Here is a 15339-nt window from a genome sequence, read left to right as displayed (position 1 = left end):
CAGGAGTTTGATGGGCAGACTGTGAGTTACAGGAGTAACCTGAGCTTTGGCCCAAAGGTGGGAGAGCCCAAGGTATGTTTGGTGGAGAGTTAAGAGCCCGTTTGGCTGGAGCATGGAATAGTGAGTGCCGAGATAGCAAAGGTGATGGGACCAGGCAGCAAAGGCCTTGAGAGAGTGTCTGGGAAAAGGGCTTTTTTACTTGGCAAGAGGGAGACATAGGATGGTCTTGAGCAGAAGGATGTGCAAAGATCTTTTAAAAAATAATTGGTATTTGTGTGCAGATGGACAGGAGTGGATTGATGCCGGGGCCAGGAGACAGTTCGGAGTCTATGGCCACAACCTTGGAAAGTGGTAACCCAGCTCATCATGACAATGGGTACAGGACATGACTCTCAGGCAACAAAATCAGGGGTGCAAAAAATACTTCTGCATTTTCTTTAAACCAAATTAATTCTGACTTGAAGCTATCATCCTGTGTGTCATTGAAAAATTCCATTGTAATCATAACTAGGGACCCCTTCCTCTGCATAGGGACACAGCAGACTCTATAAGGAGTATGTGGTAGGCGATGATGGGGATGGGCCTCTGGTCTCTTGTGGTGCTACTGCCAACATCCTTACCATCCCAGCCCACAGTGGCCCACAAGGGCAGTTTCTGTACCACAAAGACAAATACGCCGAGATGTGGAATATTAGAGTGTCCTCACTTTACAGATGAGGAGACTGAGTCACAGAAGGTTAAGGAACTTGTTCAGGTTAAGGATTAGAAGACTCTTGCTCTAACCACTAGTTTATCCCACCTGTGTAACTAGGGTGGGAGGGGAAGGAGGGAGCAGAAACACACAACACACAAAACCTGGAGAGGACCAACAAGCTGGAGGGGACAGATGTGATGTGATGTGAAGGTACAGAATACTCAAAGGGGGCTGGGTTTCTCCAGGTTTTCGTTTTTGTTTTAGACAGGGTTTCACTCTGTCACCCAGGCTGCAGTGTAGTGGTACCATCACAGCTTACTGCAGCTTCAAACTCCTGGGCTCAAGTGATCCTCCTACCTCAGTCTCTCAAGTAGCTGGGACTACAGGCGTGCATCGCCATGCCTGGCCAGTTTTTAAATAGTTTTTGTAGAAATGGGTCTCACTCTGTTGCCCAGGCTGGTCTCAAACTCCTCCCACCTCAGCCTCCCTAAGTGCTCGGATTATAGACATAAGCCACAGTGCCCAGCCCAGTTTTACTATCTTTACCTTTTAATTATAAAATTAATAAATGTTTATCATATAAAATGTCAAGTTCAAAAAGGAAAATGAAAAAGAAGAGATACCATCCATGCTTCTACCACCCAGAAGCAAAAGCCATCTTCCTTTGACATACTTCTTTACAATCTATTTTTTCTACAGTATCTTACATGGTCAAGGGCATTTTATTACATTTAACATTCTATCCCGATGTGTCAAAGCTTAAAGTTATGTCAAGCTTTCCCTTTGTTATAAAACATGCTTTGAAGCATTATTTGTCATGCTTGTATAATATTCCATTTCCTGGGCACTTCATTTACTTTTCTTTCTTATGAATGTACTGCACATTCAGGTTGATCCCCAGTGGCTTGCTATTATAAATGTACTGTGACAAACAAGTGTACAAGTATTTACCTCTGCTTTGGATAACTTCCTTGGGATAGTCTCCCAGAAACTCAATTACCAGACATAAGCTTTTTGTTTTTGTTTTTGTTTTTTAAAGATAGGGTTTTACTCTGTTGCCCAGGCTGGAGTGCAGTGGCATGATCAAGGTTCACTGTAGCCTGGACCTCCTGGGGCTCAGGTGATCCTCTCACCTCAGCCTTCCGAGTAGCTGGGACCACAGGCATGCACCATCACGCCTGGCTACCTTTTTTAAAAAAATTTTTAGTAGAGATGAATTCTCACCATGTTGCCCAGGCTGGTCTCAAACTCCTGGGCTCAAGTGATTGGCTGGCCTCAGCCTTCCAAAAGGCTGGGATTACAGGCGTGAGCCACCACACCCTACCTGACATAAGCATTTTTAAGGCTACTGATATATCTATTGCTACACTTCTTTCCCATGCCAAAAACCATGAATAAACATCATGGAGCATTAGCTTCAAAACCTTTGCTACTATGAAGGTGGAAATGACAGCTCATTGTGCCAGGCTTTGCCTCTGGATCTCATTTATTCTTCAGAATGGCCCTATGAAGAAGGCTTCATTCCTTAAAATGTTATTATTAATAATCTCTTTTTTTAGTTTTTTATTTTTAAATTGACAAATAATTGTACATATCATAGTGTATGTAGTGATGTTTGGAACCCTATAATCTATAGTGATCAGAGTAATTAACATATCTATCATCTCAAACATTTATCATTCAATATCCCCCTCCCAGTGGTTTGAAACTATGTAATATTGTTATCTGGAGTCATCCTGCAGTGATACAGGACACGAGAATTTATTCCTCCTGTCTAGTCGTAATTTTGTATCCTTTAACAAATCTCTCCCATCCCTCCTTTCCCCCTGCCCTTCCCAGCCTCTAGTATCCTCTGTTTTACTTCTTACTTCTATGAGCTCAAAAATAATATTAATCTTAATGAATGAGGTTTTGGGAACTGTCTTAAGTTTTGCCCCTGAGGCGAGTACCTCACTTACCTCACCCTACTCCTCCCACTTTGCAAATGGGGAACCTAAGAGTGAGAAATGGAATAGCTTGATTAGGGTCACACAGCTAGCAAGTCTCAGTGGGATTCAAAGTCCAATACGTGTGACTCCAAAGCCCTGCTTCTCTCCCCTGGGCTGTCTTGGTGCTTCACTCTTCATTTTCGAATGTGAATGATGAGATAGAAAAGGGAGGAGGAGTTGGAGGAGGAGAAGGAGGAGGGGGAGGAGGGAGAGGAGGAGGGGGAGGAGGGAGAGGAGGAGGAGAAGGGGGAGGGGGAGGAAGAGGATGTCGACGACATCCTTATTGGTGTAGATTTGTGTGGCGGTTTGGTGTGGATTTGGCGCCACGGGAAAACCCCAAGTCACGGGTATATTGCAGGAAGCTGAACATTCAGCTCTAGCACCCAGGAAAGTGTGGCTGAATGTGTAAGAGAGGCCAGGCCCATGCAGGATGGGAAAGGAAAGCCAGTGTCCACCAAATGGAAAGCTCCAGTGTGTACTGAATTTGGGAGCAAAGGTGAGGTTAGACTCAGAACAGAATGTGGCCATGCAGAGTTCCTTGGGAGGGCCACACGTGGTTGGGTCACAGTCCTGAGCCTGCTGCCAGATGCCTGGGTGCTCACCTCCACAGCTGCAGCCAGTTCACTGTTTCAAGCAAGGGCAAAGCTGGCCAGAGGGAACACTCCTGGGAAGCCATTGTGGGGGTGGGGGGCAGTGAGATCTGAAATGACCAAAGGACCAAAGAGGTCACTGCAGGAGTGCAGAACCAGCTCGGGTGATGAACACAGGCCCAGACAGCCACGGAGCTTTATGGCCAAGGAGAATTTCAGAGGCCCTGGCATGAGGTGATTTAGCTCATATCGGGCACAGGAGGCTCATTTTGCAGGAAGTGGAACATAACTCTTGGAGTAGAAATAGGTTGAGGAGTCTCCCGCTGCGCCTCAGTTTCCTCTGTTCTAACAGACTGCATTTTCAGTCTTCAGACCACTGCTAAGAGCTATGCCCCTGGCAGTAGATCCAGCCTACTTTTTAGTCTCCTCTTGCTTCTTACTTCATTAGGATGTGACACATCTTATGTGATGAGGAAACCTGAGGAGGTAATAGACGCTTCTGGCCTTGGTTGAATAGGGGCAAGGTTAGCTTTGGAAAGCGGAACCTTATTAATGGCCCTTCTGTTTCTAAACTTGGCAGATACGGCCTCAAGAGCAATGGAGAAGCCCAGCCCTCCAGGCTTTCTGCTGAGAGAGAAATTCCCACCTTGCTGCATAGTGCGGCAGGAAGGAGAAGGATGTCTAGGGAGCCTCACCCACAAGCTGTGGGTGCGCTGTCTCCTCCAGGTGTTGCTGATTCCATTCCCCCAGCACGAAAGCCCAAGACTTGGACCAAATTATAACCCTACAGAGAAAATCCCTAATGAAAATCCCCTGGTGAGAAAGAGATTTTAGAAATCTGTGCTAAGAAAACCTTGTTTTCTTCTGAGGAACTGTGTTGAGGCAACTTAAATTACAATGAAAGAAGACAGTGTTTCTAGATTCTTTAATCGTAAATGAGAACTAGACAGCTACTCATCTTTCCCTTTTCTCTCTGGCTTCCAGGAAATTCATCTACCTACAGCAGTTACATTTTTCTTTATGGTGGACATATTTGTAGGCTCCTTTTTGGGGGCCTGCTTTTCTATTTGCATTGTCTTGTTTCATTTGGAACTTCAATTGCCTTAATCCTTTGTAGACATAAACAGCATAGAAAATTAAATGCAGGATAATAAAGTAAAGTGCTTCCCTCCCCTTCATCCAGGTGGAGGCTTCTTCAACGAAAAGGGTACTCACCGACCCTCCTGGGCACAGCAGCCACCAGGTGGCACCAAAGCTTCCCCACAGCCACCTTCAGGGATGTGATTTTGGCTTGAAAGCGTTTCTGTTCAGCCGGCTGGCCATTTCTTAGACTGTGCCACACACATTCAGAGTGACTCCAATCCAAAATGCTCTGAGTTTAGTTTTAGAGACTGGGCAAGACTGACCTAAGGGAGTCAGGCAGCTTCTTTCAGGTGCTCAACTGGTAAGATCAATATTTCAAATGTCTCCAACGGACCACTCCCAGCCAGAACAGGGCAGTGGGGCACAGTGAAGCAGCGCCATCTTTTTTCTTCTTTTCTTTTTCTTTTCTTTTTTCTTTTCTTTTCTTTTCTTTTCTTTTTTCTTTTCTTTTCTTTCCTTCCTCCCTCCCTCCCTCCCTCCCTCCCTTCCTTCCTTCTTTCTTTTTTTTTGAGATGAAGTCTTGCTTTGTCACTCAGTCTGGAGTGCAGTGGCGTGATCTCAGCTCACTGCAACCTTTGCCTCCTGGGTTCAAGCGATTGTCCTGCCTCAGCCTCCCAAGTAGCTAGGATTACAGGTGTGCGCCACCACGCCCAGCTAATTTCTGTATTTTTAGTAGAGACGGGGTTTCACCATGTTGGCCAGGCTGAGCTTGAACTCCTGACCTCAAGTGATTCACCCACCTCGGCCTCCCAAAGTGTTAGGATTACAGGTGTGAGCCACTGTGCCTGGCCTACAGCTCCATTTTTCTACGCCACCATCCCAGATAACAGGAGGCAACACCCTCATCACAAACAGTTTGTGGAGGTTGTCAGTGGGACCCAGAAGGGGTCTTTGTGCCTTTACCACGTGTTCTAGTGACTTCAGTCTGAAATGAGTGTGTTGCTCCTCATAGTGGGAACATCACTGGACACCAGTCCTCACCCCTCTAAGATGGAAATTGTTAAAAAGACCCAAGCCTGCTGACATTACCATTCATGTTCGCCTCCATTATTCACTCAGGGAAATCAGATCTTTTAAAGCCACTTTGTAAATAGACCTCTGCGCCCAAGACTAGAAAAAGCCTTCAGTAAAAGGTGGAAGAATGTACTTATATATAATCTTTCAATTCGGGTTTCTGACCCTTCATGGTTCCATTTGTTATAATAATAGTGTGTCAAAAGGTGTTTCACTTGAGAACCCAATTTATTCATGTCAGCTTCTCATGCTATTTTCTGAAGGCTCTGCAGTATCTGATCAATTGTATTTCTCAGGAATGCAAGGGAAGCAGCACCCTACAAATGATGAGCATGTGGAGCCGTGTGGCCTGGGGCGGAGGAGAGGGTGACTATTCAGCTATTCCTACAGCTCTCCTGAAATTCAGACCCCGGCACTGGTCATTACTGGTCGCTGATACTGGTCTGAGGGTATAAGGAGGGAGAAGCTGTCCACAGTTGGTTTTATTGCCCTTAAAAATCTTACAGGAATTCCATGTATCTATTCAGGTGCCTCTTGGTTGACCGTTTGGAGAACTAGTTCATCTACAGAAAGTAGAAAGATAGGCTGGGCACTGTGTCTCATGCCTGTAATCCCAGAACTTTGGGAGGCTGCAGCGGGACGATGGTTAGAGTTTAGGTGTCTGAGACCAGCCTGGGCAACATAGTGAGACTCTGTCTCTACAAAAAATAAAAAATGAGTGGGGCATAGTTGTGCATCTGTAGTCCCAGCTACTCAGAAGACTGAGGTGGGAGGATCACTTGAGCCTGGGAGGTTGAGGCTGCAGTGAGCCATGATTGTGCCACCGCACTAAGCCTGGGTGACAGTGATACCCTGTCTTAAAAAAAAAAAAAAAAAAAAAAGGAAAAGAAAATAAGGAGATGGGAAGATACCTGCATTTCTCCTGATTTATTTGTGACCAGGAGCTCATTCTAAGTAAACATGTGGTCTCACCTGGGAATGCACTGGGTGGTGCAGTCTAATACACTCTGCTGTGACTGTCCCCCTGCCCTCAGACCCAGGGGCTCAAGGAGCAGCCGGTACTAAAACCCGATTTATTGAAGCACACGTCAACCCTCCCATGTCACAAAAGTCTCTGCAGTGGCTTCACCCACTGCTTCTACCAGTTCCTCTTATGCTCCTTTTAACCAGTTGATGTGACCCAAGGTGGATTTCTGTAGGACTTGCCAGGTCAGTTGGGGACAGACAGAGACAGATTTGCTCTTTAAAGCAGACACTAGGTGGTGGTTAGTGTAGGCCAAAGTGGGACTGTGAGCAGTTATTTAGGGGTGAGGGGATCTTACTTGGAAAAGAGGCAAATGAGGGATGGGATATAACTCAACCAGAGCACTTACCAACATGCCCCCTTCCCTGGTAATGCTGGAGGAAGTGCATGGCCAAGGAAATAAAAGACAGGGTTTCATTAAGTGATAAAAAAAAAAAAAAAACCAGGGCTACAATCCAGACTTCTTACACTACAGAGCCTAATACATACAGAGAGGAGTAATTTAGGAGACAACCTCAGTATCTTTCAATTGAACACATTTATTGAGCACCTACAATGTGCCAGCATCTTTTACAAGGATAATACTCCAAATGAGTCAGGATCCTCCAGAGAGTATTGGGAGCCCTTCCGGACGAGAAAGATGCTATTGGAACGGCCAGAAATGGAAGGGAAGGCTTTGGTAAATGTGTTCCTGTGAGTCCCTCTCCGTGGAGGGACTGCCCTTTCCATGCAGTCTGCAGTAGGTGTCCTCTCCCTGCTCACCTGATGCTGTGGGAACATTCTGCATTTCTTGCTTTCAAATGCTGTCTATGATGTCCTTTGGGGTCACTCAGTTTGGTAGATTGGACTGTGATGAGGGCAGGTCATTGGGAAAGGGTGGGGCCAGAGTTGCACTCTAAAGCAGTCCTAGGTGAGCATGTGAGCATACTGAAATAAGGACACTGATTAGGGAGAAGGAGCTAGCCCTCGGCCGTTAGCCCTTTTTTTTTTTTTTTTTGCCTCACTGACTTTTGCTACTGATGAACTTGCTTCCCTGTTCATGGGAGGCAGTATCATCACCTCTGAATTATTTTTCTCCTTCTCCCTAATGTTGTTTGCAGGTTGCTTTTCATCATCAGCTATTGACTGAATCACATTTCTGGGCAGGAGGTGGAGTGCTGGTGGCTTTCCAGGAATCAGCTCTGCAGAAAGAAGCTCTTTCCTGTTCTGAGCCCTGTGGTTCTGTAGTCATTGGTCTGACCTGAGTAGCCCATTTTCTTGGCATGACACACCACAGCAGCAGTGGGCGGGAGACTTAGAATTTTTGTTGTTGACAGGAGCTGGGAATGTTGAATCAACCTCAGGCAGCAGACTGGCTCAAGGGATAATAAGCTATGACCCTTGGGCCAAATCTGGCCCACCAGCTGTTCTTGTAAATAAAGTTTTATTGGCTGGGAACAGTGGCTCATGCCTGTAATCCCAGTACTTTGGGAGGCCAAGATGGGCGGATCACGAAGTCAGGAGTTCGAGACCAGCCTGGCCAACATGGTGAAATTCCATCTCTACTAAAAATACAAAAAATTAGCAGGGCATGGTGGTGTGCACCTGTACTCGCAGCTACTTGGGAGGCTGAGGCAGGAGAATTGCTTGAACTCAGTAGGCAGAGGTTGCAGTGAGCTGAGATTGTGCCATTGCACTCCAGCATGGGCAACAGAGCAAGACCCCGTCTCAAAATAAATAAATAAATAATAAAACTTTATTGGAACTCAGTCACTCCCGTTCAATAACATATTACCCATAGCTGCTTTCAAACTACAGTGGCAGAGATGAATAGCTTCAACAGAGACCATATGACTGGCAAAGCCTAAAATACTTATTATCTAGTCCTTTTCAGAAAAAGTTTGCTTACCCCTTGTCCTGAATTAGTAGACTATATATTTTCAAAAATTTGAATTAAAGCACAATATTACAATTCTGAGTGTTGGAGAATCCAGAATGCTTGGGGCAAGACCTAAGGCTCTCATTACAAGGATGGCAAAGACTTGAAGCTTCAGCTGAAGGCTGATGGTTGGTAACTGCTGCCTGGAGGGTTGTGTTGGAAAGGACTCTGAGGCTGTGTCTGGGCTGGCGTGGGCATTTCCAGAGAGATGAACACTGTGCCATGATTAATTCAAGGAGCACCAGCCTGGGAATTGAGCTTGGCAAACCCATGCTCTTCTTCCTCAAAGGTAAAATAGTATCCAGGGACAGCTTGGCACTGCCCCCGATGCCAGCCTTTGGCATTGCTGAGGTTGGAGCTGTAAACAAACATACCCTTACTGGGGTGAGAGGGAGGTGAGATTCAAATGCCATTCGCACTGTGACAGTAGCAGATAACAGGCAGGAAAAGCCAAGGTCGTTGGGCTCCAGCTCTAGTGTTAATTAAAGCTCCCATGCAGTCATGTGAGGCTGGCAATGCACTGGTGTTTGTTCAGGAGAGCGTTTCATGTACAGTTTCCCGTTTGGGGGAGAACAGTATTATTAATCTGTGCAATCAAAATGCTGGCTAAAATGTTCCGAATCACTGAAAAACGAGAAACATAGGATGTGTGACCCAGCATGGTCACTGTAGAAAGCAGTAGACGGTGCGGCTCTGTCATTTGAATACAGCCCTTAGACTGTGGTTTTTGAAAGTTGAAGAATCTTAAGCCTACCTGCCCATGATGTCTAATGGCCTGTAATTCTGTAATCCCAACAAATGCTCTTCCTCAGTGATCCAAATAAATTCAGGTAGTGGAGCGGTCTTCTGAAGCCCTTCATCCATTCCAGTGAAATGTGCTGTTGAAAAGGTGTATGCATATCTACTTTCTGGAATTCACATATTTTAAATGCACCGAGAGTCTGTTACTCATGCTAAATCTTTATAAAACACATTAGCAACTTTTGTATAAATCCAGAGTTTTAGGCGCTGCACAGCTTCAAGGTGAGGAATTACCTGTAGTCTGATACATGTTTACTTCTCAAGCTGACTTTTTCCACTATAAGCAGTGCTTAAACATCCCTAGGGCCACTGTTCTCTGGTAATGTAAATATATATGGAGAATCCAGTAAGGTGTGCGTTACGTTATTATGCAGTAATCCCTCATACAAGTCACTTAGTATCTCTCCCACATTCAATATTTTGGCCTTAATTGATTTTCCTTCATACCATGGAAAAATGGCCAAATTGGTTCTGGCTGACTAGGTTTTCTTTTCATTTCAAATAATTATATAAGCCATTTAAATTGTATAAACCCTCTAAACCATATTTCAAATGCTGAATATTCAAAAAATATATTTTATGACAAGTTTGTTGAGAATTTATTTGCATCAAAATGCCAGTATTTTTCTGCTGTGTCCCTAGAGATACACCACCCCCCAGATAAAAGTGGGTGGTAGGCAAATGTGCTACAGCTCCTGGGAAATGGATCATGAAGAATGCGGTGCGCTCAGCAGCCAGAGGGGCAGTGTGGCCTGAGTCTGTGTGTCTGAGTTTGTGTGTTTTGAGAACAAGAGCAGAGGGCATTCAGATGTAGAATTCCTCCATGTCATTATCCCCGGGGCCAGCCGACCCTGGGGGTGGTGGCACATCTCCATCAGTCTGCTTGACTTTGGGGGTATCGCATGGGAGCTGTGGGGAGGAGTCTGTGAGGGTGGAAGTGCTGGGAGCTGGGGGAGCAGAACCAGCTGACGCTGAGGAGCTGGAAGACCTTTTGGTGAAGAAAGGGAGGGAAGCCCAGGAGGTCTCTGTGGTCACCCTGCTGACAGCGGGCAGTGGTCCCTCCCTGGAATCCTTGTGAGCTGCCCAGTGGCTGCTGCATCTTTCGGAGGGGAGGGGTGTCTCCACTGTGCTGCAGAACCTACTGGGCGCAGAATATGCAGAGACCACAGACAGGTCCGAGGAGGAGAGCCGCAGGCCTGTGTCCACATCTGTCTCCTGGGCCCCCTCTAGGTCATCGATGGAGAGGAGGTGGCCATGCCTCCACTCTGATGCCCTGTGCCCTGGGGCACCTGTGTTTGAAAACCACTGTGGTTCAGCTGAGGAGGCCGGGGAGGGGCCTCCCGTGGGCAAACAAAACAAGGACTTGCTTCTCTGGAAAGACCAGGGAGGGTTGGGGGTGCTGTTGGCTCGTCCGGCAAATTCCTGCTGGTGCCCAGGAGGCAGGCCTGTCCGGATGGGCCCCGGGTGAGGACTGTTGAGCGGGGATTGCTGGCTGCTGCCAGGTGTATGGGTTGGTACAGCAGTGCTCGGCAAAGGAGTGGAATGACGTTTCTTCTGGGAGGAATGATGCGCTCTGCCAGGTTTAGGAAACTTCTTATGCACCCTGTGTGCCTGTGTGGGGAAGGCAGATCACATTAGTGCAGGATGGGAATTGCTAAATGCATCAGGAAACACAGTTACCAGTCATTGGAAGCTCCTGGCAATGTCATGGCAATAAAGCATTACCAGCATTACCAGCTCTGCAATCTCCAGAGCAAAGACAGAGGTAGCAGAGCTTTGAGGAGCACCAGACAGACTTTTCAGTCTGAGGAGCCATCTCCGAGGCTAGGAGGAGATTCAGCTCCTTATCACAATACGGAATACTTTTTAAAGCACACATGCCCATTGTGCTCAACAAATTGGCAAAAAGAACACGGGCCTGGCTGAGCAGGATAACAGAGATAAGAATTATCACAAAATGCAAAAAGAAAGCCTGCAAGGTTTGTTTCTTTCCAACCAAAGAATCACAATGTGCCCACCTGATTGATAGACACTGTTTGGAAATAGAAGACAGAAGTGATCAGGATGCGCTATGCACAGACAATTTCAGACCAGATCCACATGGGATGTGATTCTAGTACATGCATGACAGACAGCCAGGACACAATCTTAGGGTAGGGTGGTCCATGGTTCCAGACAGTAAATCCTCCATGAGTGAGGGGCTATTGGGGTTAGCATTTATCTACTTGTTGCTGTAACTACTGATTTCTCTATATACGATGCCTTTCAGGAATCATGTAAAGGGAGCTGCCACCTGCTGAGTGATCCTGCGGATCCTGCAGGGGTTGGATGAGAAGCTTTGCCCTGTCATATCCTAGCCTTCCTTCTGGTCCAGCAGCCCTCCCCGGCCCTCACTGCAGCTCACCAGTAACCTGTTTCTGTTGCGCAGAACTGGAGCCCTCTCTTCCAATGCGCGTTTGCACCAGGGTCTACTTCTCTCAGGTTCTCTCTCTGGTCTGTGTCCAGGCCTACAGGCCAGAACCCAAGGCCAGCCTTACTATGCATCCAAGGTTTCAATTAAATAATGGGTTTCAGGACAGTCGGTCTGGCTTGACTTAGTATATATTAATAGTATCTGATTTACAAATCCCTGAAATAAGAAAAGAGTTCTAACTGGGGTTTACTACAAGGGCTCTCTCCTGGCATCCAGCAGGAATGAAGAGTCACCCCTTTGGGATGGGGTAAGGAGCAGCCCCAAAAGGCCTGAGAGGTGTCACAGCTGGGTGGCAGCTGGGGAAACAAACCTATTTTCTTAATCATCTGAATTGGCTGAATAAAAGAGAAAATAAGTCATGAGGCTAGGGAAAGAAGTCCTTAGGTACAGAGGTTGTTTCCGGGGGAGGGGGGATAATGTTGATTAATTCAAATGTCTATCTTATTTTTTCCAAAAGCCAATTCCCTTGGGTGCCCTGATGTCATTTTCTTTCTTGATAAGTATGCATCACCTTGTAACTTCTGTCTTCAAAGTCTTATTTGAGAACATGCACTTGGTGAAAAATTTTGCAGTCTGAATCTGCCTGAGAAAGGAAGCCTTTGTGGTTATTGCTTTATAAGGAGCAAAAGGTCAAGGTTCCCATGCAAGGAATGCCAGGGGACGTCTAAATCTTCCCACTGTCAGGGAAGAGGGGACTGTTCAATTTGGCTTAAAATCAGGCACAAGTGATGGAGGATGAACATTGTGCAGTTTTGCAGAGATTTTCATGACTGTGCTTGTTTAACAGAAATCTATCTGTACTCTCTTATTTTTACCACATGATGAAGGTAGGAATCCAGACAAACCTTACATTCTGCTGCTTTGAAGAGAGATGGTACCTGGTCTTTTTCACTGGAGGGTGCCCACGTGCGCAGTGGAGCTGCCTGCTGGGTGGGCGGAATTTGAGGCTGGCACGGCACTGTGAATAACAGCAGGACTCCTGGGCGGCAGCAGGAGGCAGGTGGCTGAGGAGCCTCCATATCCCTCCTGAGGCCTGGAGCTAATGTGCATGCAGGGTTTGCTGGGCAGATCTGGTGCTATTCCCTGGCTCTGTCCAGTGGCAGAGGGGTCAGTTTCTAAAAGTGGGGTCTTGTTGGATTTAAAGAGAACTCACACCTGTGAAGGTTGGAGCTCCTTTAAGTGCGGTTCCCCTGGTGGTGGTTCCATCTCTGGCCTCTCTTGTGTGCTTGCCTGCTGACCAGAAGCACCAGAGGCTAAGAGGGAGTTACTTTAGATGTTTCCAGAGACTCCTCCTCAGTGGACCTTTTTAGAGTGAAACAGGAACCTGAATCCTCCTCACATGGAAGCCTCCCCCTGGCTTTCAGCTCTTAGGGGCTGCCCTCCTGAGCTGCTCCAAGTGACAGCAGCGATGTACTGGTTCCTTTCTTTCTCTTCGAAGCAGTACAGGCTAGCTGCCTCCCTGGAATTCAGAAGCTCCCTTCTTTCTATTTAAGGACATTTAAGGAACAGAATAGTGTCACATAAATTAATGTGCTGAAGGCAACCAGCCCGGGAAATTTGGTTATGTCCCTAAAGTCACCAAAAGATTGGAATTCAGTAACTGATCCAAAAGTTTTTCCTGCACCTTTGAGTGCAGTTTGCAGTTGGGGAAGCAAAGGGGTCTGCAGTGGACCACTGAGCCAAAGCATCCTTTTCAAGGATCTGGGTGTCAAGAGGCTCATTCCCTGCCACATGGATAGAATCCTTTCTCTCTTTCTCTTTTTTTTTTTTTTTTTGAGATGGAGTCTTGCTCTGTCGCCCAGGCTGGAGTGCAGTGGCACAATCTCGGCTCACTGCAACCTCCACCTCCTGGGTTCAAGTGATTCTCCTGCCTCAGCCTCCTGAGTAGCTGGGACTACAGGTGCCCGCTACCATGCCTGTCTAATTTTTTGTGTTTTTAGTAGAAACCGGGTTTCACCGTGTTAGCCAGGATGGTCTCCATCTCCTGATCTCATGATCTGCCTGCCTCGGCCTCCCAAAGTGCTGGGATTACAGGTGTGAGCCACCATGCCTGGCCAATTCTTTCTCTTTGTTTACTTTTTTAGATTTAGTACAAGTGCAGATTTCTAATGTGCAAATACTGCATAGTGATGAGGTCTGGGCTTTTAGTGTACCCATCACCCAAATAGTGAACAGCGCACCCAACAGGTAATTTTCAGCCCTCACCCCCGCTTACCCTCCCACCATCCCACCCTGTGGAGGCTCCAGTGTCTCTTACTCTACTCTGTATGTCCATGTGTACCCATTGTTTAGGTCTCACTTCTAAATGAGAACATGTGGTATTTGACTTTCTGTTTCTGAGTTATTTCACTTAAGATAATGACCTCCAGTTCTAACCATATGGCTGTAAAAGATGTGATTTCATTCCTTTTTATAGTTAAGGAGTATTCCATGCTATATATACCACTTTTTTTTTCCCAGTCATCCACTGATGGATACTTAGGTTGATTCCACATCTTTCCTACTGTGGATAGTGCTGTGATAAACATCTGAGTGCAGGTATCTTTTTGATAAGAATCTTTTCTTCTTAAATCACTAGTAAAGGTGATTCTGCCCCTCCCCCAGGAACCCTGGCAGAGTCTCATGATTTGTTCACGGTCAGGGACTTTACCCTCAGCCTTGCACCTCCTCTTTCCCAGTAAGATCATTTTCTCTTGTTTTTCCCTTGGCAGAAACATGAGCAGTGTGACAATGTCTGCTGTGTAATGAGCCCACAATGGTCATTTTAACACAGGGACTAACACAAATTTGGGGCTGTCTCAAGAAAATTGGGCAATGGGTTCACATTGAGAAATCAGAGTCTTGCTCTAAAGAAAAACACCGTGTTTTGCTTTTCCTTTCCTTCTCCTTTGGGTGGTTTTCATATACTCACTAAGGATGCTGGCCATGGGCAAAGCCTGTGTTTTCTTTTTGGAATGGTCGGTACAGGAAGAGGATTTGGACGAAAAGGGAAAAGTTCACTCTAAGAATGGACAAAGCCTGCACATGTTTTGTAAAATCAGTGATGTTTTAGGCAGAAAGTTTGAAAGTTGTCAAAGAGATGCTCAGCTAGACAGGATGGCGGTTGAGCAAATGCTTGCTGGACTGTCATCTGTCTACCTTCCTTTTCCTGTCGCCATTATGGAAATAGAAGGCTTTCTGGAAAATCATCAGTTACAGCAACATACCAACTCCATTCTCCGCACAGAATGGCAGGTAGTATAATTTCGGGTAAAGTGAAAGTACGTATTCCCTGAAATCAGTAAAATGGCAGCAAAGTGATACTTAGTACCCCCAAAGGCTTCCTGCCAAGAGTTACTTAGCCTCCCTAGCTTCACCCCGCACACCTCTTGAGTGATCTTTCTGAAAGCCAAACCTGAACAAGTCCCTTGGCAAAACCCACTCCTTGGCAAATTCTACAAGACCCAGCCTACCCCTTCAGCCTTGTGTCTTTCTAGAATCCTAACCCATGTGCTCCAGCAGTTTACAACTACCATGCTCCCAAACACCTCATGCTCGTCTATATCTCCACGACTTTACATGGTGCTCCCAGTGTCTGTGCACTTAGAGAACACCTGCCATCTTCAGAGACAAAATTCAAGGTGCTGCTGTGAAGCCTCATGTGGCCACTTGCCCTCATTTGGTGAACAGCATGCACTCATTTCTCTTGGGCATA

General features: G+C 46.3%; 1 protein-coding gene and 1 long non-coding RNA gene across 3 annotated transcripts in view; one reads left to right on the top strand and one right to left on the bottom strand.

Moving 5' to 3' along the window:
* LOC108582888 overlaps positions 1-15339 on the top strand; it is a 47960-nt gene that overhangs the window by 12760 nt on the left and 19861 nt on the right. The window lies entirely within an intron of this gene.
* FAM124A (family with sequence similarity 124 member A) overlaps positions 6973-15339 on the bottom strand; it is a 61312-nt gene continuing 52945 nt past the window's right edge. Inside the window, exon 4 of the mRNA XM_003913899.3 lies at positions 6973-10783. Within this exon, the coding sequence (XP_003913948.1) occupies positions 9977-10783 (807 nt within the window). The 3' untranslated portion in view covers positions 6973-9976. The remainder of the gene's footprint in view (positions 10784-15339) is intronic.

Source organism: Papio anubis, chromosome 15 (assembly GCF_008728515.1).
Source record: "Papio anubis isolate 15944 chromosome 15, Panubis1.0, whole genome shotgun sequence".
In the NCBI taxonomy this organism is placed as follows: Eukaryota; Metazoa; Chordata; class Mammalia; order Primates; family Cercopithecidae; genus Papio; species Papio anubis.
Note: the sequence above shows the minus strand (reverse complement) of the source record. Positions and strands in the feature narration are given on the sequence as shown.